At 45.2% G+C, this 21,819-nt stretch overlaps 1 protein-coding gene across 1 annotated transcript in view; it reads right to left on the bottom strand.

Annotated features, from left to right (window-relative positions):
- Window positions 1-21,607, bottom strand: part of mast3b (microtubule associated serine/threonine kinase 3b) — a gene marked incomplete at both ends in the record, with an annotated part of 61,520 nt that extends 39,913 nt beyond the window's left edge. Inside the window, 3 exons of the mRNA XM_080859827.1 lie at window positions 6,262-6,351; window positions 16,984-17,015; window positions 21,569-21,607. Coding sequence (XP_080715953.1) covers window positions 6,262-6,351; window positions 16,984-17,015; window positions 21,569-21,607 — 161 coding nt within the window. The remainder of the gene's footprint in view (window positions 1-6,261; window positions 6,352-16,983; window positions 17,016-21,568) is intronic.
- Between the last annotated feature and the right edge of the window lie 212 nt (window positions 21,608-21,819).

Raw genomic sequence — 21,819 nt, forward strand, 5'->3', positions numbered from 1 at the left:
ATTGGGGGCGCCAAAAAAGTTTAAGATTCAGTATTAAATCGAAACTGACACCATCGCTCAGCCTGCTGTTATCTGCAAGGTGTCTGTGCCAACATGCTGTTCCGTGCCCCAAGAGCCAGCTGGCAGGCACACTAGGAACATCCCAACTTTCCTCCCTGCCAGTGGCCAGTGCAACAGCCAAAGGCTTGGAGAGGTTAATGAAGATGATGGTTTATTTCCCTGTCTCTCAAGCAAATGAAAGGGCACAGTTCAACCGTTCATGGCCGCATTAGCTGGACCTACGGATGTCCAGGGAGTCAATGACAGCATGTCCTTATCAAGGCACGCATGCACACTCCCACACACACACACACACACACTGGCACGCACAGTGGGCTATGGCAACGACCACATGTGCCACGGGGCCACATCTATACCCTAAAAGAGATCACATTCAAGACGTAAACAATGTTTTTGAAAGGGAAAGGGAGGAGCCACCATACTATTCCTCAGATTGTGGAGCATATGAACATACCCCGAGCACAGATTAAGCCAGACCATGGCCAACATGGCAACAGGAATCACTCTGACTGATCCACAAGTCTTCACGGAGTAGGATGCAGGCTGACTGATAGATGTAATTATAATTTAGGTGTGGAATATGGGTAACTGCTATTCTACAACTGTGGACAGGGTGGATTCGAGTTTTAATCGAATTTTGCAACATATCCCCTCTGAACAAACGACAATGATCCCGGACACATGTCAATACTATAAGTCTCGGAAAAACAGTGCACAGGAAAATAAACTTCCCTCTTCATCTAACATTTTATGCTTGTTTATGGTTATTTGATAAGCCACATGACTTCATCTCGCCTGAAACAAGCAGGGCTCCGCAGCCTTCACTCACTCTGCACACGCAAACAGCACATCTCCTCAGTCCACATGGCTTCACAAGTCCACAAAAGAACAGACCAAAACGTTAGGGATGAGAGAAACGAAATCACGTTGTTGCAGCACGTTCAAAGACAACCACCTCGATTTAACTGTTTAGTAGCAACATAATGGCTTTGTTTACATCTAACGTAATAGTTCGTATAGTTCACACAAAGACGACGTCATCGGCGGGAGCGAGGCGGGTAAGTTAACAGTTGGTGTTCGCCAGCAGACCGGTTATGAAGGTTATCTGGTTCAGAGAGACAACTTGTTTGTTATAATAATGCAAGTGATGATAAGGATAAAACCCCGGTTATAAGGTGGCTAACGTTACAGTTACCTCAGCATATGAAACAGCAGTTCACGAAATTAATACATAGCCGTTGTATTAACTTAGCCTTTACCTTTTTGATCGCTTCAGCATTGCCCCCGTAACAAAATGAGATTTGTGACTTGGCAGTGCAGTCCAGTTACTTGGATCAGACATTGTGGAGATGTTCCGAGAAATCCAAGGAAAATAAAAAAAATAAAATCCTATACGAAGACAACAGGAGAGTTGTCCCCTGTTGGTCGTGTGACGAACATAAGGACAGCAAATACGAACACTATTTTAACCCAGCGTTTCATGACGATAACTGTTTTGAGCCAGCTAACGTTACCGTTTGCTGCGACTGTTCTGGGTTTAGAGCTAACGTTAACGCTAGCCAGCGGATTTCAATAAGTTATAAGAGTTGGCTAGCATCAGTCGGTTGACACCAGACCGCAATTACTTCTACTTTTACCGCCTCCATGTAGACGTAACGTCTTGCTTTAGTCACCAGCATGTTTCTTTGCCGAAAAGACCTGCACAATTCCAGTTCTCGGTAATTGCATCTCTACAGACCGTTCTCCGAGGTACCACTTCTATTCCACTACCTATCGATAGCTACTTCCATCATTTCAAAGTTTCAGTTGCATTGTGATGGTGCGCTAACAACATCGTTGGAATGTACCATTCTCTCCGAAAGGGTGGGATCACAGACTTCCTCTTCGAGGTTGAAATGGTTAACTCCATTGACTCCACAAATCCTTCTGGGTGGTGAGGATTGAGGAATACACATTGAATTACATAAAGCTATAGAAAATCTATCTAGAAAAGTGGTTCCCAAACCTTTCATGATGACAGTCTCCCATTTGATAATGAGAAAAAGTGCCGACCCCTCCCCCCACCAATTCCATTTGATCAATCAGCTAATAATTTAATAAAAACAGAGGTCTATCAGTGGTCGCTTAGATTTGATTTAACCTTGTTTCCACATTTGTACAGTTAATCATTTTCAATTTAATTTTATCAATCAGATACTCAATCAGAACTCAAATGTGCTATTAGGATTGGCAATGTACATTGTTGTATTATTTGGATTTAGATATGTTAAGCGCATATCTGTTGCACTAACAGCCTAACTAGGCTAGCTAGCTATTCCTTCTTACACAACGGCAAATAGTAGTCTCTGACCATATTATATAAGTACAAAGTAGGCTTGGCTCTAACAAATAGATAAGTTACAGGCTACTATGCTGTAAGGGCATTGTCATACTTAATGTGACCACTGGTTGGATGATTAGGGTTGTCATTCCGTTTTTTAACCCCCTTTGCTACAACTCAGTAGCCTGGGTGCCATCCGTTTGTCCGCGTTCCACTGATCAAGCTGAACAAACGTTTGTTCAGCGAGAAGGCAGCAATCAGTGGAACGCGTACAAACGGATGGCACCCAGGCTAACAACTCAGAGCTCTCCTGGGGAGCCGACCCACACTTTTGCAACCGAGTAAACTCACGTCTTCATGTCTTTCTCTCGTGCGGTCGGTGCCGGTAGTCATGACTACAGAGTTTCTGAGGCAAGACAGGTCTCTGAAACACACGCGACTACAGGACAAAATATATAGGCTATATGTAATTTTTGTTGTGATGTAGCCTTCTGGTATTCTAAACAAAAGTAAAGACAAGTCCCTGAAATCCTTTAACAACCAGTCATATTAAGAATCCTATTGCTTTCATCTAATTTCCTGATTCATTTGATATCCTTAAATTTTGCCCCTAGTCTAAATAAATCAATAATCTACACTGCATGGCATACTCCAGGTCCCTGAAACCTTCAGAATTTATCTTGCTTTTATAATTACCTTAATGTTGTGGATGTTAAAGCATATTTGATCTAGACATTATATTGTGCTAGGCTTACTACATTGTAGGTAGGCTACTACACAGGTAGGTCTTCTGCAGACTTCGTCTACAAATAATATGTTTCACGTAAAAGTTTACATCTCTCTCAACATTACCATTACAGAGTCAACACTCCTGTACTGTAGATAAGCCAAGCTACGTATCATACTTTCCCACCTGCAGCAATTGGTTGGCATCACTAGACCGCATTTCACACTTCTGCTTTTGGTTTCAAGTAAGAGCAGCAAATACTTCAGTGAAATTAAAGATGTAAGATGCCTTTACGTGGTGTGCAAAGTGAATCTCTCATGGGTCTACATTTGACTACTTTTTTTTTGTACACAAAAGTCTGTTATAATCCGTTCACTGATATAAAGCCTTCAGGTCTGTGTCTCAAGTACTGGGATACTTCTATGACTCTTGCGCTTCCTATTTGGAAAAAAATAAATAAATCACCACATTCCACTATTCTAACTGCATCCCTATTGTCAAAACGACCAAAACACACAAAATGATAAGCCAACACATTTCAGGCCATTTTAACACAGATCTTAAAGAATGCAAGCGCCACCTAAAGGCCAAACAAGCAATAACCCGAGGCCACGGCGGAGGAGGGGGAAATCAGGCGAAACCCTCCACACACACCACACACACACACACACACACACACACACACACACACACACACACACACACACACACAGGATGAAACCCTCCGGGCTAAATCCCACCCTTAACAAAAGCCGCTCCCCCCCTCCCCCTTTTTTACAAAGCACAGTTTACATAATCTAACAGGAAATCAGTCTGTAATCTCTCTTGCTGTAATACCTTGTACTGTCTAATACTGGGTACCTGAAACCATGACCCCGGGTGACACACTGAATGGGCCGCTAAGGATGTGTTCTCTGTTTGGTTTCATAATTGTTGCCCTTAAAAGACACCTGCCAAAACTAGAACTAAATGAGCAACAGTGCACAGGAAGAAGAAGCACCCTCTTCATCTCGTATGTGATACTTGGTTGTGTCTAGTTGATTAGCATAATTCATTGCAGACACATTATCCCCAACTGCTTCCAGATATTCACACCAGTGTGGATGAAACCTGGAGGGGGGTGGGGGTGTTGTACAGAAGACCTGCTAGTCAGACCGGAAGTGGCTGTTGTTTCTGTTGCAGCGCATGGGTTGGCCCTGTCTGCTCACACCCACTTTTGACATGCTTCATGGGCTAGCTTAGAGAGCTGGGATCTGGTGTGTGTTGTCAGTAATATCCCTAACATGTCCATCAGAGGTAACACACACACACACACACACACACACACACACACACACACACACACACACACACACACACACACACACACATACAGTACACACACACACACAAACATCAATCACTATTTAACCTCAGTTAATGTTAAAGCAATGTGCAAAAGTGCCTCCTGAAATACTGTAACTTCCCCTGTACTGATGGCGAATTAAGATGAGTAACTCTGCAATGGATGTGGCCCACATCTGGCATGACGCAGGGCCAATGATCTAAAGTCAAGTACTGTTCGAACTAAAGTGATTAAAAGCTCTAATTGTTCAGTCAAGACATGGTGTTAAAACCGGACACTGCTGAGTAATGTTATGAAAATAGGGTTCCTGAAAGGTTAGTTTGCCTGCATTTGACACAGCATGCCACAGCAACAAGAACCCCATGGAATCACTCTCATGTATTCAATCACTGTTATGGGGCGCATGTTGAATAAAGCATACGGCCAAATAAAACAACACGAAAAGCCATAATCTTGGACTTTAAAATTCACACCAGTCATTATAAACAGTCCAAGCCATTACCCGCATAATCAGGGTGAAACAGCTCACAGCCACTCAGACTGTTTGAATTCACAACCCCACATGGAGACTGGCATCAAACCTCTGGATGATACCAACCTCTGATAACTACGCTATGGAGATCTACTCTCCCCCCATGCTTGCCATTAGATACTTATGTCACAGAGCTTTAACGATCAGTGCTGAAGTAAATCCACCCCTGTGTGAGCTGGTGAGTGATTTCTCATTAGAGCAAAGGAGCTCAGGCAGACCCACAGATTATTGATGGTGTATGGGAGGTTAGGGGCTGAATCTTGTTTGTAGAAATCACTTCCTCTGCCTAGACGAGGTTGCCAGGCAACCCACATATGTATCGGTCGGATTTGTATCGATGTCCCATTTACATAATGATTTGGACATTTGTTTTGTGTTATTTTTTTAGTTTTGTTTTTGTTTTTTCAGAAGGGACTTGCACAATAGTGGGATTGTTTCAGGACATGCGGACTCCGCAGGGATCAGGCCTGTCACTCGGCAACGCCATCTGAGCAGCAACGCCATCTGATCACCCAAGTCCACGCATCCAAAACTGACAACTGAAACATCAGACAGCCATGTGCGAATGCTTCTTTCATCGGTTATTAACAACTGAATGTTTCTCCGGACTTAAACAAGCTGGTTGATCTGTTTAACTTACTGCAGTCTTTCACAAAAACATACTGCCCGTGCCCAATGACGACACATTCATCTGCTTTCTGTTCTATAGTAGTAGCCCAAAGGTCAAGCTAGCCCTTGAGAGGTGCTCTGTCATGTCTTCTCCAAGAGCTTTAATTTCTCGTCCCATTTCTAATGCAAGAAACAAGCAGCATGCTAATGTCTTCACCAGTGTAATAACATTACTGCCTACATACATCAGCACGTCCGAATGTCATTACAGGCTATTACATGGCGTCATTCTGAGCACAGAGAAAACAGATCTCAGAGACAGATAATGCACTCACACTCACTCACACACACACACACACACACACACACACACACAAAAACACACACACACACACACAAAAAAACACACACACTCACTCACTGATCAATAGGAACATAGTCACCTTTGACCTTTCCTCTCCTCTGGTCTAACAATGCTTTAAGACCACAGTAAGTGTGTGTCTGTCTGTGTGTGTGTGTGTGTCTGTGTGTCTGTGTGTGTGTGTGTGTGTCTGTATGTGTGTGTGTGTGTGTCTGTGTGTCTGTGTGTGTGTGTCTGTGTGTGTGTGTGTGTGTGTGTGTGTGTGTGTGTGTGTGTGTGTGTGTGTGTGTGTGTGTGTGTGTCTTACCTCCAGGGATGTAAGGTTTGTAAGGGGCTGCAGGGACTGCAGGGGCTGCAGGGGCTCACGATGGTGGGGCTCTGGCATGTGGGGGACAAACTGCAAGGCAAGACAACGTTCATTTGGATCAGCTCACCCACTCACTGGATCTGTGTTACTCTCCGGCTCCTTCTGTCTGTCTCTCTGCCTCTCTGCCTGCCTGCCTGTCTGTCTTTCTGCCTGTCTGCCTGTCTGCCTGTCTATCTGTCTCTCTGCCTGCCTGTCTATCTATCTGTCTGTCTGTCTGTCTGTCTGTCTGTCTGTCTGTCTGCCTGTCTCTCCTTGTCAATCAGTCTGTCTGCCTGTCTGCCTGCCTGCCTGTCTCTCTGCCTGCCTGTCTATCGGTCTGTCTGCCTGTTTGCCTGTCTCTTTCCTTATCAACCAGTCTGTCTGTTTGACAATCTGTCTTTCTGCCAGTCAATTGGTCTGTCTGTCTATCTCTAATCGCTCTGTTGGTCAATGGATTTGCCTATCTGCTCACCTCTAAATCCTTCTGTATGTTAATAGGTTTGTCTGTTTTTCTCTGTGTTGACAGGTTTATCTTCCTGTCTCTCTTGTTAGCGACTTATACGTTTGCTTTGTCGACTGAACCCATCTGTCTTTTAGCCTGTCCACATCTCTGTCTGTCAGCCAGTCAGCCAGAAGAAGTGAATCTGACATGTCACCGTGTGTTCACACACTGCACGTTCACTCATGTCAAGTTTCCACGGTGACACTGCTTTGGGCTCTCTGCTCTGTGCAGTTAACATCACTATCCATTCACAGTGTGTCAAACAATGATGTCATCTTCTGAGAACCAGTTCAACCCAGCCAAACTGGGATCTACCGCCATGTTTTGTTTGCTTTGTGAGGCCATTTGCCTTTTTGTCCAGACTGAAATTGATTGGCATGTGCTGATGAATCCTTGTAAGGTTATCATGTGTGTGTCACCTGCTATTCTTAGTCCTGGCAGCCTGTCAGGTGCCTTTCCTGAAATGAATCTACCTGGGTAAAAAAAAACACCTCATGCTCTGTGAAGAGTATACCCTGGCAAAAGATTCCCCGAACCTTCATTTTAACACCGCTGACACATCGCACAGCACCAGCAGGGATAGCTAAAGAAACAACCACCAAAACCAAAGACATGAACAAAGACACTCAGATGCTAGCACACAACAGGAGCTTGTGCTAACTGCACTGTGTGTGCGGGCATCAGGGGCTTCTGCTAACTGCACTGCAGTGGAGGCTTCTCCATTGAGGAGAGGGAGGAAGATCCTCCTTAACATTTTGTGAATAAAAAGTGTACTTTGCCCAGACTACTGTGATTAATTAAAACCCTTAAATAGGACTACTTTAATACCTTTGTATATGTAATGTTAGTTTCCCTGGGTAAAGATGACATTAGCACCCCCTATCGCTATCGAAAATTACTGCCGGAGGACCTTCCTCCCTCTACCCTCCATTGACTCCCATTCATTTCTCTGCCTGCGCTGGCGGCTCGTGGAATGCGTTGACTTCAATGGCAGAGAGGAGGACGATCCTCCTCTGAGAGGGTGTGACTAGTTTAGGGGTCTGGATAGCGCTAAAATCTATTAACGAATAGGCTGGAGTCACGTCTGCGCTATGAACCAATAAGCAGAGGCCCTGGATATGGTGGGTGGGGTTATCCCCTCAAATCTAGGCTACGAAAGATAATCTGCTCAGTCTAAAGGCGGCTGCATGCTACAGCGTTGGGGGTTAACGGTTGCGCAAAATTTACTCGGTGCAGTTCATGCTCCCAAAGGTTGCGCGTGTTGTCATGAGCCTGCCATTTGCCTGGCAGATAGAAAGCTGTGTCCCTAACAGAAAGTCTGAAGCTTGAAGTTCTTTTCAAACCTTTGCTTGGGTAGCACTGTTAAACTGAGCAGACATGCAGACTACATTTGAGTAATCTCATCACGTAACATTCGTTTTCTAAAAACAATCACATAGTATTGAATGTTTAACTGTGGTAGAAAATACGTTAGCTTAATGCTAACGCATATGGAAAATCCTATAGACACCGCGCTAGGTATTAGCATCAAGTAATTCACGTTAATGTTTTTGTATGAGCCTGACATTTGCTCTGCAGATAGATAACAGGTTCCCTAACAGAAAGTCTGAAGCTTGAAGTTATTTTCAAACCTTTACTTGGGAAGCACTGTAAAACTGAGTAGACATGCAGAATATTTTAGTAACCTCATCTCGTATCATTCGTTGATAGAATGCAGGCTGCGAGGCTCGCGTAAGGGCTTACGTAAAAAATGACGCAAGTCTAGAAAAAGGGGGCGACGCACGCAAGACGTAAGAAGTCGCGCAAGGGTCGCGCAAGGGGCTTGCGCGGCCTCTTGCGCTTGCGCTTACGCTTACGTAAGGAAGCATGAATCAGCCTTAAGGCGGCTGCATGCTACAGCGTTGGGGGTTAACGGTTGCGCAAAATTTACTCGGTGCAGTTCATGCTCCCAAAGGTTGCGCGTGTTGTCATGAGCCTGCCATTTGCCTGGCAGATAGAAAGCTTTGTCCCTAACAGAAAGTCTGAAGCTTGAAGTTCTTTTCAAACCTTTGCTTGGGTAGCACTGTTAAACTGAGCAGACATGCAGACTACATTTGAGTAATCTCATCACGTAACATTCGTTTTCTAAAAACAATCACATAGTATTGAATGTTTAACTGTGGTAGAAAATACGTTAGCTTAATGCTAACGTATATGGAAAATCCTATAGACACCGCGCTAGGTATTAGCATCAAGTAATTCACGTTAATGTTTTTGTATGAGCCTGACATTTGCTCTGCAGATAGATAACAGGTTCCCTAACAGAAAGTCTGAAGCTTGAAGTTATTTTCAAACCTTTACTTGGGAAGCACTGTAAAACTGAGTAGACATGCAGAATATTTTAGTAACCTCATCTCGTATCATTCGTTGATAGAATGCAGGCTGCGAGGCTCGCGTAAGGGCTTACGTAAAAAATGACGCAAGTCTAGAAAAAGGGGGCGACGCACGCAAGACGTAAGAAGTCGCGCAAGGGTCGCGCAAGGGGCTTGCGCGGCCTCTTGCGCTTGCGCTTACGCTTACGTAAGGAAGCATGAATCAGCCTTTAAGAGACACAGTTAAGCAAGAATATCTGATCATTTTAATAATGAGAACACATTAGCAAATTAGCAAATAAAGTAAACTATGGAAACCGAGGACATTGTTCATGTTTTATTACAGAAACCATTCCATGGGGTGAGTTACAATGACAAGTTGGCCATTAAAGCAACAGGTAGACCAATTCCAAAGATTGAAATCACCAAAAGCAACGGCAGAGTCAGTGTCGTGAGTGCTACATGGTTTGCTAGGTAGGCTACTCATGGGTGACTGGTAGCATTACCAACAATCGGTTATATTGCTGGCCCTGTTTACTAATGAATGTCAACTCTCCAACGTGGTCTTTTCATGGATTTACTGATATAAAAAATATTGACAGGGCAACCAAGCGCCACGACAAATGTCAAGACCACGTTGGTGCTGCTATCCGCCTTTCATTGCTAGGCGGCACCATGCCTAGAGCGGTTAGTGGATGAGGGTGTGCGGCTGCAAATTCAACAGCACAACGCTAAAGTGCGTGGCAATAGGGAGGTGGTAAAACGTCTGTTAGATGCAACGGCTTACCAAGGCATGCTAGAGTTGTCTTTCAGGGGGCATGACGAAGGGGAACATTCTGACAACAAGGGCAATTACAGGGAACTTGCGGAGGTGATAGCGAAGTATGACCGTGTTCTGGCAGAACATCTGGAAAGCTCAACCGTCTTCTCACAGGCATGTCAAAAACAATCCAGAACGATCTAATTGCAGCCATTCACCATTCGATTGAAACAGAGCTAGAAAAGGAACTTAACAGGGCACACTTCTTTTCCTGGCAAATTGACGACACCACAGACATTAGCTGTCATTCTCAGCTGTCTGTCATCTTGCGCTATGTTGATGACCACGGTACAATTCAGGAACGCCGTTTTTCTAGCCAATAATACTTGAGAAAAAGGATGTAAGTGAATGATTCAGAGCATGATGCATTTGAAATGGCATCAATTATGGTCTTGTGTCTTCATTCTTCTTATAACAATTGTAGCTGAAAATAATCAGACAAATTACAACCAATAGCTTCAGTCATTGAGTGGAAAAAATAGGCCCAATGATTGGCCCAGAATCTTTTATTTAGTTTTACAAATCAAGAGTAGTCCTGATTTGACTAATTGGCTTTGCATCCTTTCCTTCTGGCCTGGACTAGTCCATCAAAGACATGCTGCCCACCAGCTTTCAAAGTACAATGCTGCCACTGGTGAATTTATCAATTTTATTCACAAAATTATCCCTCCCGGCTATTTTGTGATGTAGTTCACCAAAACACCCTGAAACAACTTGAGTCTCACATACTTATGCCACCAACAGTACAAATGGGCCAATGGCAACCAAGCGCGCAGTCCTTCCTCCCTCACTTTAAAAACCACCAGCCGCCACTGGTGTGCGGGCATCAGGGGCTTCAGCTAACTGCACTGTGTGTGGGGGAATCAGGGGCTTCTGCTAACTGCACTGTGTGTGGGGGCATCAGGGGCTTCTGCTAACTGCACTGTGTGTGTGTGCGGACATCAGGAGCCTCTGCTAACTGCACTGTGTGGGGGGGCATCAGGTGCTTCTGCTAACTGCACTGTGTGTGCGGGCATCAGGGGCTTCTGCTAACTGCACTGTGTGTGCGGGCATCAGGGGCTTCTGCAAGGCTAATGCGATGTACAACATGATTGGTTCATACCCCTCTTTGGTGGATTTACAGATGTTTACTGCTTCGTCCAGAGGTGTGTGTTTGTTTCTAAATGCATGAGTATTTGTGTGTGAGTGTGTGTGTGTGTGTGTGTGTGTGTGTGTTTGTGTGTGTGTGTGTGTGTGTCTGTGTGTGTGTGCGTGTGTGTGTGTGTGTGTGTCTGTGTGTGTGTGTGTGTGTGTGTGTGTGTGTGTGTGTGTGTGTGTGTGTGTGTGTGTGTGTGTGTGTGTGTGGATGGGCATGTATGACCTTCTGCATGAAAAGGGTTAGATCTGTGTGTGTAATGTCAGTGTGTGTGTCCTTGTTTGTGTCTATGAGTTTGTGTGGGCATGCAAAGTGTGCATTTGGACAGGCACGTCTGTGTTGGTGCATGGCTCTGTGTGTGTGGGGGCCGTGTATATATGTGTGTGTGTGTGTGTTTATATGTTACTTATTTGTGTGTGTGGGGGGGGGGTGTTTATGTGTTACCTATTTGTGTGTGTGTGAGTATGTGCAGGCTACATCTCGAGGCTCAACACTGTAGATAGCCATAGCGACTGCGCCACAGGGAGATGAGGGGGTTGTCATAGTGATGAGGGAGCACTGGAAAAACAAGCTGCAGAATGGACAATCCCCCCATTCCCTGCTCCGCCATGGAGGACTTTCCCTCTTCGCTACCTCCCTGCTCACCTACCACTCACTCACTCACTCACTCACTCACTCACACACACACTCACACACACACTCGCTGATTCACTCACTCACACACTTACTCACACACTTACTCACTCGCTCACTCACTCACTCACTCACTCACTCACACAGGCACACCCTCACTCACTCACACACTCACAAACACGCTTTCTCACTAACACAGTTACTCACTTGCACACACACTCACTCACTCACTCACTCACTCACTCGGTTGTTTGCTCACTAACACACCCACACACTCATTCAAACACACGTTTGCTTGCTCATTCTCTCACTCACTCACTAACACACTCACTCACTCACACAAACACTCACTCTTACACTCACTCACTCCTCACACTCACACACACACACACACACTCACTCACACAAACACACTCACTCACACACACACACACACACTCACACACACACTCATTCACACAAACACACTCACACACACACACACACACACACACACACACACACACTCACTCACACAAACACACACACTCACACACACTCACTCACACAAACACACTCACTCACACACACACACACTCACTCACACAAACACACTCACTCACACGCACACACTCACACAAACACACTCACTCACACATACACACTCACTCACACACACATACTCACTCACTCCTCTCTCCTGGACGCCGTCAGCACAGTAATTCACGCAGTCGAATTAGAGCGCGCTCATAATAATAAGCAGGGCTGGAGAACAACATCTCCACTCATATTGTACAAGCGAGGTGGTCTCTGGATGTGGACCGTTCCTGATGATGCCTAGAGGAGAGCCCTGTTGAGCTAACTCCAGGGACTGCAGGGTGTGGAGGGCAATCGTGATGGATCAGCTGTGGTCCTGATGCTGCGGCGGAGCGCCCTGGGCGTCTCTCTCTCTCTCCATCGCTCGCTCGCTCCCTCTGAGGGCAGCATCCACTCCTCCGCTGCGCCCGTCAGGGGCCTGGTGGGCCAGAGCGAGGAGCAATCGAAGCGAACGCTGCACCCACTCTGCTGGCACTGGAGCAACAACCAGCAGCTTCACAGCTTCACTTCACTTCACTGCCCTGAAACGGATCGAGGCCAGACGTGGGCCAGAACAGGGCCAGAACAGGACGCAGCAGGGCCAGAGTTAGGGGCTATTTGACAAACACTTGAGTTGAGGTTTGGGAATGGGAGGGAAGGTGAGTTTGTCTGCCTCTGCCATCTGCCTCTCCTGCACATGTCCACCGCAGAAAACATGTTCTGCACAGAAAGGACCAACAGTCGAGCCAGTAAAGCATTACCATCTCACATAATTTGCAACAAAAAAGGCCACCTACTTATAAATAAAAACGGCCCATGAAAACCATGAACTTACACAAGACAGGATATGGGCAGATGCACAAAGCCCTGCATAGTAGACTGATCTCTAATCCCCACTGGCCTCAGATGCCTGAAGACACTGGTTCACGACTACAGACCCTGCATGGTCTCAGGCTCATGACATTGCACACAGACCACATTCATGCAGAATACACCTCGGCAATGCATTCTGTTCTGCGCACAGCATCCAACCTTATCATGAAATGCAATACATTCAAGTCACAGTAATGTATAGGGATATAGGTAATGCACAAATGTGCTAACTAAAATGAAAGTATCAATCTCTTAATGATCGTGATCTGGTCTAGCTTTCACCCCAGAAGAGCTAAGACTCAATGGGTCCATGCTCCGGTAAACATGCACAACGGTATGCAAATGAGCTCATCTGAGCGACACATTGCTTTAAACGTGCGCATGTCTTCATACTGTAAATGCCACGCACTTTTGTTTATCATCACAGCAGGTCTGTATTAGGAGAGACACTGTCTGTCACAACATATTATCTCCATACTCATTTCATAACATAAAAAAAATCCTGTACAAAAATAACCACAAAAAAAACATGTTTTTTTTCTACAATGGATTTTATTTAGTGTCCGCTTTTTTTCCACATACATGGCTATTATTATCTTCTTAAAATATATTCTTCTGTGTTAAAGAAGTCATTTTGTAATTATTTGTATCTGTAAAAGTTGATGTATGCCTGTTTATTGATGGCAGCACTAAACCCGACGACTCTACTGAATTGTTCGCTAGTTGGTGCGCGTTTTCAGAGAGCACTTCCTAGTCTACCCTCTCACGATGCGAGGGACTTCCCTTCCCTCCGCCGCCACTTATTTATAATGCAAATCAGAGGGTTACCCCGTCAGCGAGATTGCTCCTATAATATTTAAAACATGCCAAACTTACTCCAATGTCAGGGAAGGAATCTTCAGCTTGTCTCTCCGTGATTTCATCCCTTCTGGAGAGTGCGAGTGAATCGCTGCGCTCTCAAACTGGTTGCACCTCAGTCACGGCGCGGAAGAGAGGAATTCTCCAGGCGTTCAGCTCTCATCATGAACACTATAAATATCTGCCAACAAACGCCCCGAGATGTATTGCTCTGGCGCTTCGACTTTAAAAGCATAACACCTCGAAGTCTCTTGGCGAGTTTACCAAGTTCAAGCGAAGAACTGTCTTTAAGTTAGGAGTGGACACGGCACAGCAACATGAATCAGCCAACTGTACGAAATCAGCGAGGCATCGATAGGTGACAATGCTTTAACGATGATGTAGGCTCGTCGCCACTCCCATGCGACTGGCGGGGAGGTGGAAGCTGGGCGAGCACTGAGCAATGTAATCAATCGCTTTTCCAGTCAGTGCAAAAGCAAAACGAAATGCTGTTTCAAACGCGCTGGTGTATTTTCAGCAGTATGGAATGCACCCACACTGTTCTTATACCTCCTCCTACTCTCTCACTCTCTCTCTCTCTCTCTCTCTCTCTGCATCATATGTATATGTGAGCGATGGTTATTTGCAATGCAAGGAAAAAGTATTGACTTTTCCTCTGTGCTCAAAAGTGTTGTGTAGTGCACCACATCCGGCCCACTCTCTGATCATCAGTGGTGCAAACCGCCAGTGTCCCAGTTAGCAGCTGGCACTGGCCCTCATCCGGGCCTCATCTGGGCCGCATCTGGCCTGCACCGGCACAGAGCATGAGCTGCTACCTGTAGTTAGACTTCGTTGGCGTTGGGTGGGAGTTAAGAAAAAGGCTGTCCCAGTTATTCTCCACAAGGCAGTCCCTGGCTGCCACGAGAGGGACATGCTGTACTTCTGGTTAAATGGTCAGACTTCTTCTCTGCTGGCGTAGCCCAACAACACCCAGTCTGACTGTATTCAGTGACATAATTAGATTCATTAAGGTTTGAAACAAAACATACATGCATACACACACACATACAAAAACACATGCACATGCACGCGCACACACACATACACACACACATACACACATACAAACAGACATGCACTAGCACACACACACACATGCACACACACTCACACACACACACACACATGCACACGCATACACAAACACACACACACACGCACACTCACAGCAGTACTAGTGGTTGCTATGGCAGTGGAGAGGGACAGCAGCAGTTGCTGGGGGCTGGAGCGTGCCGATGGAAGTCGGCTACAGGGAGGCCAGTGTGTGTGTGTGTGTGTGTGTGTGTGTGTGTGTGTTTGTCTGTGTGTGTGTGTGTGTTTGTGTGTGTGTATGTGCGTGTGTTTGTGGGCTCAGGAGGATCAGATAATATCACGGGAGAGACACAGGCATGTCGCCCACAGGAACCACAGAGGCACAAGTGACACCCGTCATCTACTCAGGGCTACAGGCACAGAGTGTGGCAGAGAAGGGAAGCCCTTGCTTTGCACAAGTGAAACAGCTCACTCTGCACCTGGCACAGACTCACACACCAGATCAACACCGCATTCACCAGATCAACAATATTTGGGACCGCATGGACCCGAGATCAGCACCAAATACACCAGATTGGGACCACATGGGCCCGAGATCAACACCAGATCCCTAGGTGATAGCTGACTGTGGAGTGGATTTGGAATGACTTTGGGCTTGATATCACTGTGGTTGTGGTCCATCAGCACCAGATCTCTAGATTGTCGTTGATTCAAGAGTGGATCTAGAAAGGATCGGGCCTTGATATGGTTTGGATTTGGCAGATTGGTACTGGAGCCTCAGAAGCTGAAATCCATCTGGCCACGCTCCAGTAGCAGAGTTTGCTCTGAGGAAGGAGGCTGTTTAATAGCTTTGCTTGGTGGTTTGCTGCATGACCTCCAGCAGGAAAACATTTCATCTAAACTGTTTAATATAAGAGACGCTCGCTATGCTAATGTATGACTCACGGTCTCTGCCGGGGAACAAAGGTGCAACAAACAAACCGTGGGCTTCCCCCTCTCTCTCTCTCTCCCTCCCTCCCTCTCTCACTCCCTCCCTCCCTCTCTCACAACCTCCCTCTCTTTCTCCCTGCTCTAATTCCGAAGAGCTTGTTGCTACAGGATAGTAGCAAGAACTGAGATCCTCTGGTATCCATGGTTACGAGGACTTACCTTCCACTGTTGTTTTTTTTTCTTCTTTTTTTTCTCTTCACCAATTTAGCCCGAGCATCATTCCAGAGCAGAGACTGATATGCTCCTTGGATACAGCACAGTGCTACACATGTGTAGCGTGAATACAGCACAGTGCTACACATGTGTAGCCTGGATACAACACAGTGCTACACATGTTTGTGTGGATACAAAATAATGCCTCGCATCACGAGATAACAGACACAAACACAAAACAGTACTACACATTGTCAATCTGCAAACACACACACAAAACATACACTATGATTCGTATTAGCGGCCTGGTTAAAATGCAATCAGTACACGTGCAGCCTGGATACACACCCCACATGAGCATTGTAACATAATAGGATGTTGCACATTACCAGCTTGCATAGGCTTCAACACAAACTACACATAGGTACCATTCCACTCCACACACAATACTGAACACCAGATGCCTAGACTCAATACTAAACATGAAGAGACAATATATGATGGATTTCTATGACCGCTCTTATCTGTGTATAAGACATTTTCACTTCAGAAGAGTGGCAGTGTTCGTTGGATTACTTGGATTTGGAGTAACTGTGGCCCACTCATCAATGACATGTATTTTACTACAGGTTAGTGGCAGTACATTATAGACAGTAAACCTGCAAACAAAAGTAGCCACAGGTATGTATTACATAATGCTGGGTTACAACAGTCTTTATAACCAAATATAATAATAACTTACAAACTGGGTCTTCTCTGCAGGCTCAGCTCCTTCTGAAAAACAAAACAGCATTATGAGGGTATGAGATGGTAAATGTCAAGAACTTTTATCGTCTGCACATAGCATACATGTCCACTAAATGGCGCTAATGTAACATAGAGGAACACAGAAGCAGGCTACACCCACGGAAAACAAAGGGTAGAATGGAAAAATAAATTGTTTTTGTTGTTTTGTCTGCACTCAGAGAGAGAAACAGTAGAAGCAGAAACACAATATTGTGTGTGAATGCAGTTTGAATGTCTCAAATTACACAGAGCTGTTGCTAAGACTACAATAAAGTCTCAATTGAAGCTGTGCTCTTGGGGGTCTTTAAAGAGAGCTACTACCTTAAACAAGCCTCAAGCAACAGGGTAATATTATCATGGCAAACGTGTCCACCCAGTAGCCCAGTGTGACAGCACAGGCTCGCTGTCTCGCTGAGAGCAGCAGGAGTACTACATGTCACAGAAGCGAATCAGACGCAAAGGACAACAGAAAGGAATTACTGACACGAGAATTGTCTTGTTTGAAGAAGGAGTGAACAAGGAGTGAACTTCTGATGAGAACGCAGTCATGAGTACAGGAAACCCACACAGCAGCTACAGCCACTCACGGCCTCCCAGGGGTAGCTGACATGTGGAAAGAGTTGTTTTTCTCTCAGAGGCTGATGTCAGTTTCAGAGCATTTCAGAGCCTCACTGGCGCTTTTAAGTCCTGGGTCAGCGCTCTGAGGTCACAGCCCGCAATGCTGCAAAGCAGCTCGAGAACACACGTGGCGCCAATGCATGTAGCCGTGCAGGTATGGCACCATACTCAAGCTTGGCTTTGCAAGCTGAAGCACTGCCCCGGGTGCAAACTCTGCAAACTAGCACACTTTAAACCACAGCCTCAGTGCATGAGGGCTTTAAATGTGTTCATAAATGGGGCAATTTTGGCCTACACCCCCTGCCTCCCCCCAAACACACACACACACAAACACACACACACGCTCACACACACACACACACACACACACACACACACACACACACACACACACACACACACACACACACACACACACACACACACATACATTTACACACACACACACACACACACACACGCAAACATTCACACACACACACACACACACACACACACACACACACACACACACACACACACACACACAGACATTCACACACAGAGACACAAATACACTGTACAATGCCTTCAGCTCAGTTTCTGCTAAGTTTCTGATAGTTGCAATGCAATTACTTAATCAGCATCTCCCGCCAAAGAGTACCCTATAATCCCACTGTGGCTAGTTGCCATATTTGTGATTACTGTGTAGCTGGAATAAATCCTGCTGTGCCAGTAATGTAAAGAGTATTGAGATGAGTGGCTGTATCAAGTTGAGAGGGCATCGCCTCTGAATCATATGTATGTGGAGCGGTTCATGAACTAACGTTGTTGAAGATTGAAGCGTTGTTTCAATAATTCTCTGCAGGTCATCCCAGAAACAAAGTAACAACACACCAAGCTCTTTTACTGCAGTATGACTGGGAGGTGAGTCAGTGGCCACTGAGGAGAACGTGAGGTGTTTCTGAGAGGTGAAGAGCCGAGATGGACGGAGCCTGCAGGAGCATGTCTGTGCTCAAAGGTGTTAGGGCGTGGGGTTTACACCAAAGACATATGTCTATGGTTTACACACTGCACAGCTCAGCAAGCCAATGAACTCCATTTACACACTACACAGCTCTGCAAGCCAATGAACCCAATTTCACATGCAGCTCTTTGTAACTGTTGGGATCACATGGAGTTTACCAAAGCATGCATCTAGTGATTAGATGTGTTGAGTAGTTTCAGATGAGACAAAGCCAAGCATCCAGTGATTAGCTCTTTCTTTCTCTTTCACTCTTTCTTTTCCCCTCTCTCGCAGAGAAGAGAAGGGTACAACTCATCTTGCTGCTGCTCCTGTAACCCAACTAGTATAGCAAGGAGCTCACATCATTAAGGTCATTGGGTTTGCTCATGTGGAGGGAGCTGAACATCTGCACTAGCCTCTGCTAGAGGTTACTTTTGATAGAGAGTGGCTGCTAAAGAAATACATAAAAATATCTCATTGTTGTACTCGTATGTCCACTCAGATGAGAGAGGGAGATAGAGAGAGAGAGAGAGAGAGAGAGAGAGAGAGAGAGAAGGAGAGAGAGAGAGAGAGTATGGTGAAATCAGGACTTTGTTACAGAGAGGCAGAGTGTGCTGAAAACAGGAGTTTGTTGGTACTGAAAGGGAGAGAGGGAAAGATAGAGAGAGAGAGAGTGAGAGAGAGAGAGAGAGAGAGAGAGAGAGAGAGAGAGAGAGAGAGAGATAGAGAGAGATGAGTGAGTACGTCTCACTGTGTTTCCCACAGTTTGTTTTTCCTGGCATGGGTGCGCTCTCAGAACTTGGATGTCCCCCAGGAGAAACACAAGCATGTGAACTGAGCTCCGCAGCCATAGCAACAGATGCTGATGCAACCAGCACTACCAGGAGGAGTCATCAAACACCAGCTTGGCTCCACAAACCTCTACGAGAGAGAACGAGAAGCCAGGTAACACCAGTGGATCAGATACAACTGTTAAACTGTTATACCTGAAGGTAGACTTTCAGAAGCACATGCATTCCCTCCTGGTTACAGCCACTATATTATGATTACAGCCACTTTAGTATGTGTACATCCACTATGGTATGATTACAGCCACTAAAGTATGATTACAGCCACTAGATTACGCTGTTGTGACATATCTTTATCTTTTCTGAATGCTCCCTTTTTCACTGCCGCCAGTGCCGGTATCATTTAGCAAGTTTAAAATTCCTCTTTGGAGTTTGGACAGGCCTTCCACTCAGCACATCAATGAAAGTGAAACCTGCAGTGGTACACTTTTATCCAATGCGTCTTACTTTACATATACAAACTGTATCTCCACCAGTGTGTGTGTGCTGCCTGGGTATTGTGGTCATTTTTTTATATCAGTTTAGTCCCAGAGGATCACACGTGCATCCTCCCATCCAAAGCTGCCTTAACAGCTATGGACTCCAGTGACGGGCAACGCTGTGCATCCTCACCTTGCACTGGCTAGGAACCCAACCCAGGTGGACAGCTTGGAATGCAGTAAGGCTAACCCCTGTGCCAACACCCCACGTTTGGTCCAACATGTTACAGAAACGCAGGATGCAAAAACACAATATAGCTTTACAGTATGTAGAGGTCCCCCCAGGAGTCTTGTTTTTTATTTGCTTCAATCAGAAAAAGGTTCTAAAAATCTGCAAGAAAGTTTGTGATTTTTGTTATCTTTAAACCCAACTTAAACTCCACAAATACAATAAACAAATTAATGAGAGATAAAAAAAAAAACACAGACATCAGATAGATTATATGCGTTTCCCTGTAATATACATATTTAAATATTTTTGCAATAGAATTTTTATTATTTTTATTTTGCTTTTGTGTGTTCTTATGGCTTCATTTCATGCAATGAAACATTTCTGAGAAATACAATAGCCTACTTATGTGGAAGTTCTTGTTAATATTCAGAACAGTAATCATGAGAAATCCTGTACTATTGTTAAAAGAAAACTGCACAGAAATCATGATTATTCAAAATGTGGTGACCATTCCTGGCCTTATTTCCAATATTCTACATGATATTCTAAAATATCCATTAATGGACCTATGCATGAATTAAGAAACAGGCTTTTATATACATTTATAATTATATGCCAAGTATAATATCATGTTTGAACACTTTTTACTACGTGCTATTGAATACAAGGCAGATTGACAACATGTATAAGTAGTTCATTTAACTTGGATCCAGGTATGTCGTGAACGACAAGCGAATGTCTAATAGCAAGTTAACTTCACCGTGGTTGAATCAATCTCATAGCCTACCTGACACTAAACTAGTGGAACATAAAGTAGTGGCAGTAGTTGCAGTCTATCTAAAATCAGAGTCACGAATAATAAATGCTCTAAATAGTTGATTTTTAGTCGCGAAAAATGGAGGGACTGATATAGGGTCACGTACTCTAAATCATCTGATGAATAGGCTACGGGGCCCAAGTAATACATAACTGGCTATATTAAGTAAACAGGCAAAACAAGGTTTTTGAAGTCCGCCTTAAGGACGGTGCTGTTTAGGCCCTTATACAAAAGATTACTCAGATGTGTCGATCTCAGACCTCAGCAGTAACGCAAGAGGGGCCAGCAGGAAGCTGAAAATATCCCACCACCTGTTCTCTAGAAGTCACCACGTCTCACCCCAGTCAAAGAGGTCCGCTTTGACTCATCGCTGACGGAGCCAACATCCTCAATGGCTCAGAATGCAAAAAGAACCCACAGGGTCTGATAAGACAGTGTCTGCATCCTGTGGATTACAACACAGGGCAAACTGGCAGAAGAGTCCCATACGGTAAACATTGAAGTTAGGCTGAGTTAGGATTGAACATTTCAAGACTTAGCTACAGAGGAGAGTAGCAGGTGATGCATATGAAACGGTTCCGGCTGGAGTCTTGCCCAGATCCGGACGGGGGTCGAGTCCTACCTTTACTCCGCGGCGCCTCAGAATGTTAGGCTTATCCATCCCAGCGTGCACCTCTCCTCCATCGAGCTGTAGTCCATTCAGAGGGTGCGCTTGGGTCAGAGGGATTGAGAACGGCTCTGCTCAAGCATTATTTCTGTAAGGTCCCTCTCTTTCTCACACACTCTCTCTCTTCACTCTCTCTGTCCCTCCCCCTCTCACTCACTCTCTGTCTCTCTCACTCACTTACTCACTCACTCACTCACTCACTCTCT

This window comes from Sprattus sprattus (genome assembly GCF_963457725.1).
Source record: "Sprattus sprattus genome assembly, chromosome: 2".
In the NCBI taxonomy this organism is placed as follows: Eukaryota; Metazoa; Chordata; class Actinopteri; order Clupeiformes; family Clupeidae; genus Sprattus; species Sprattus sprattus.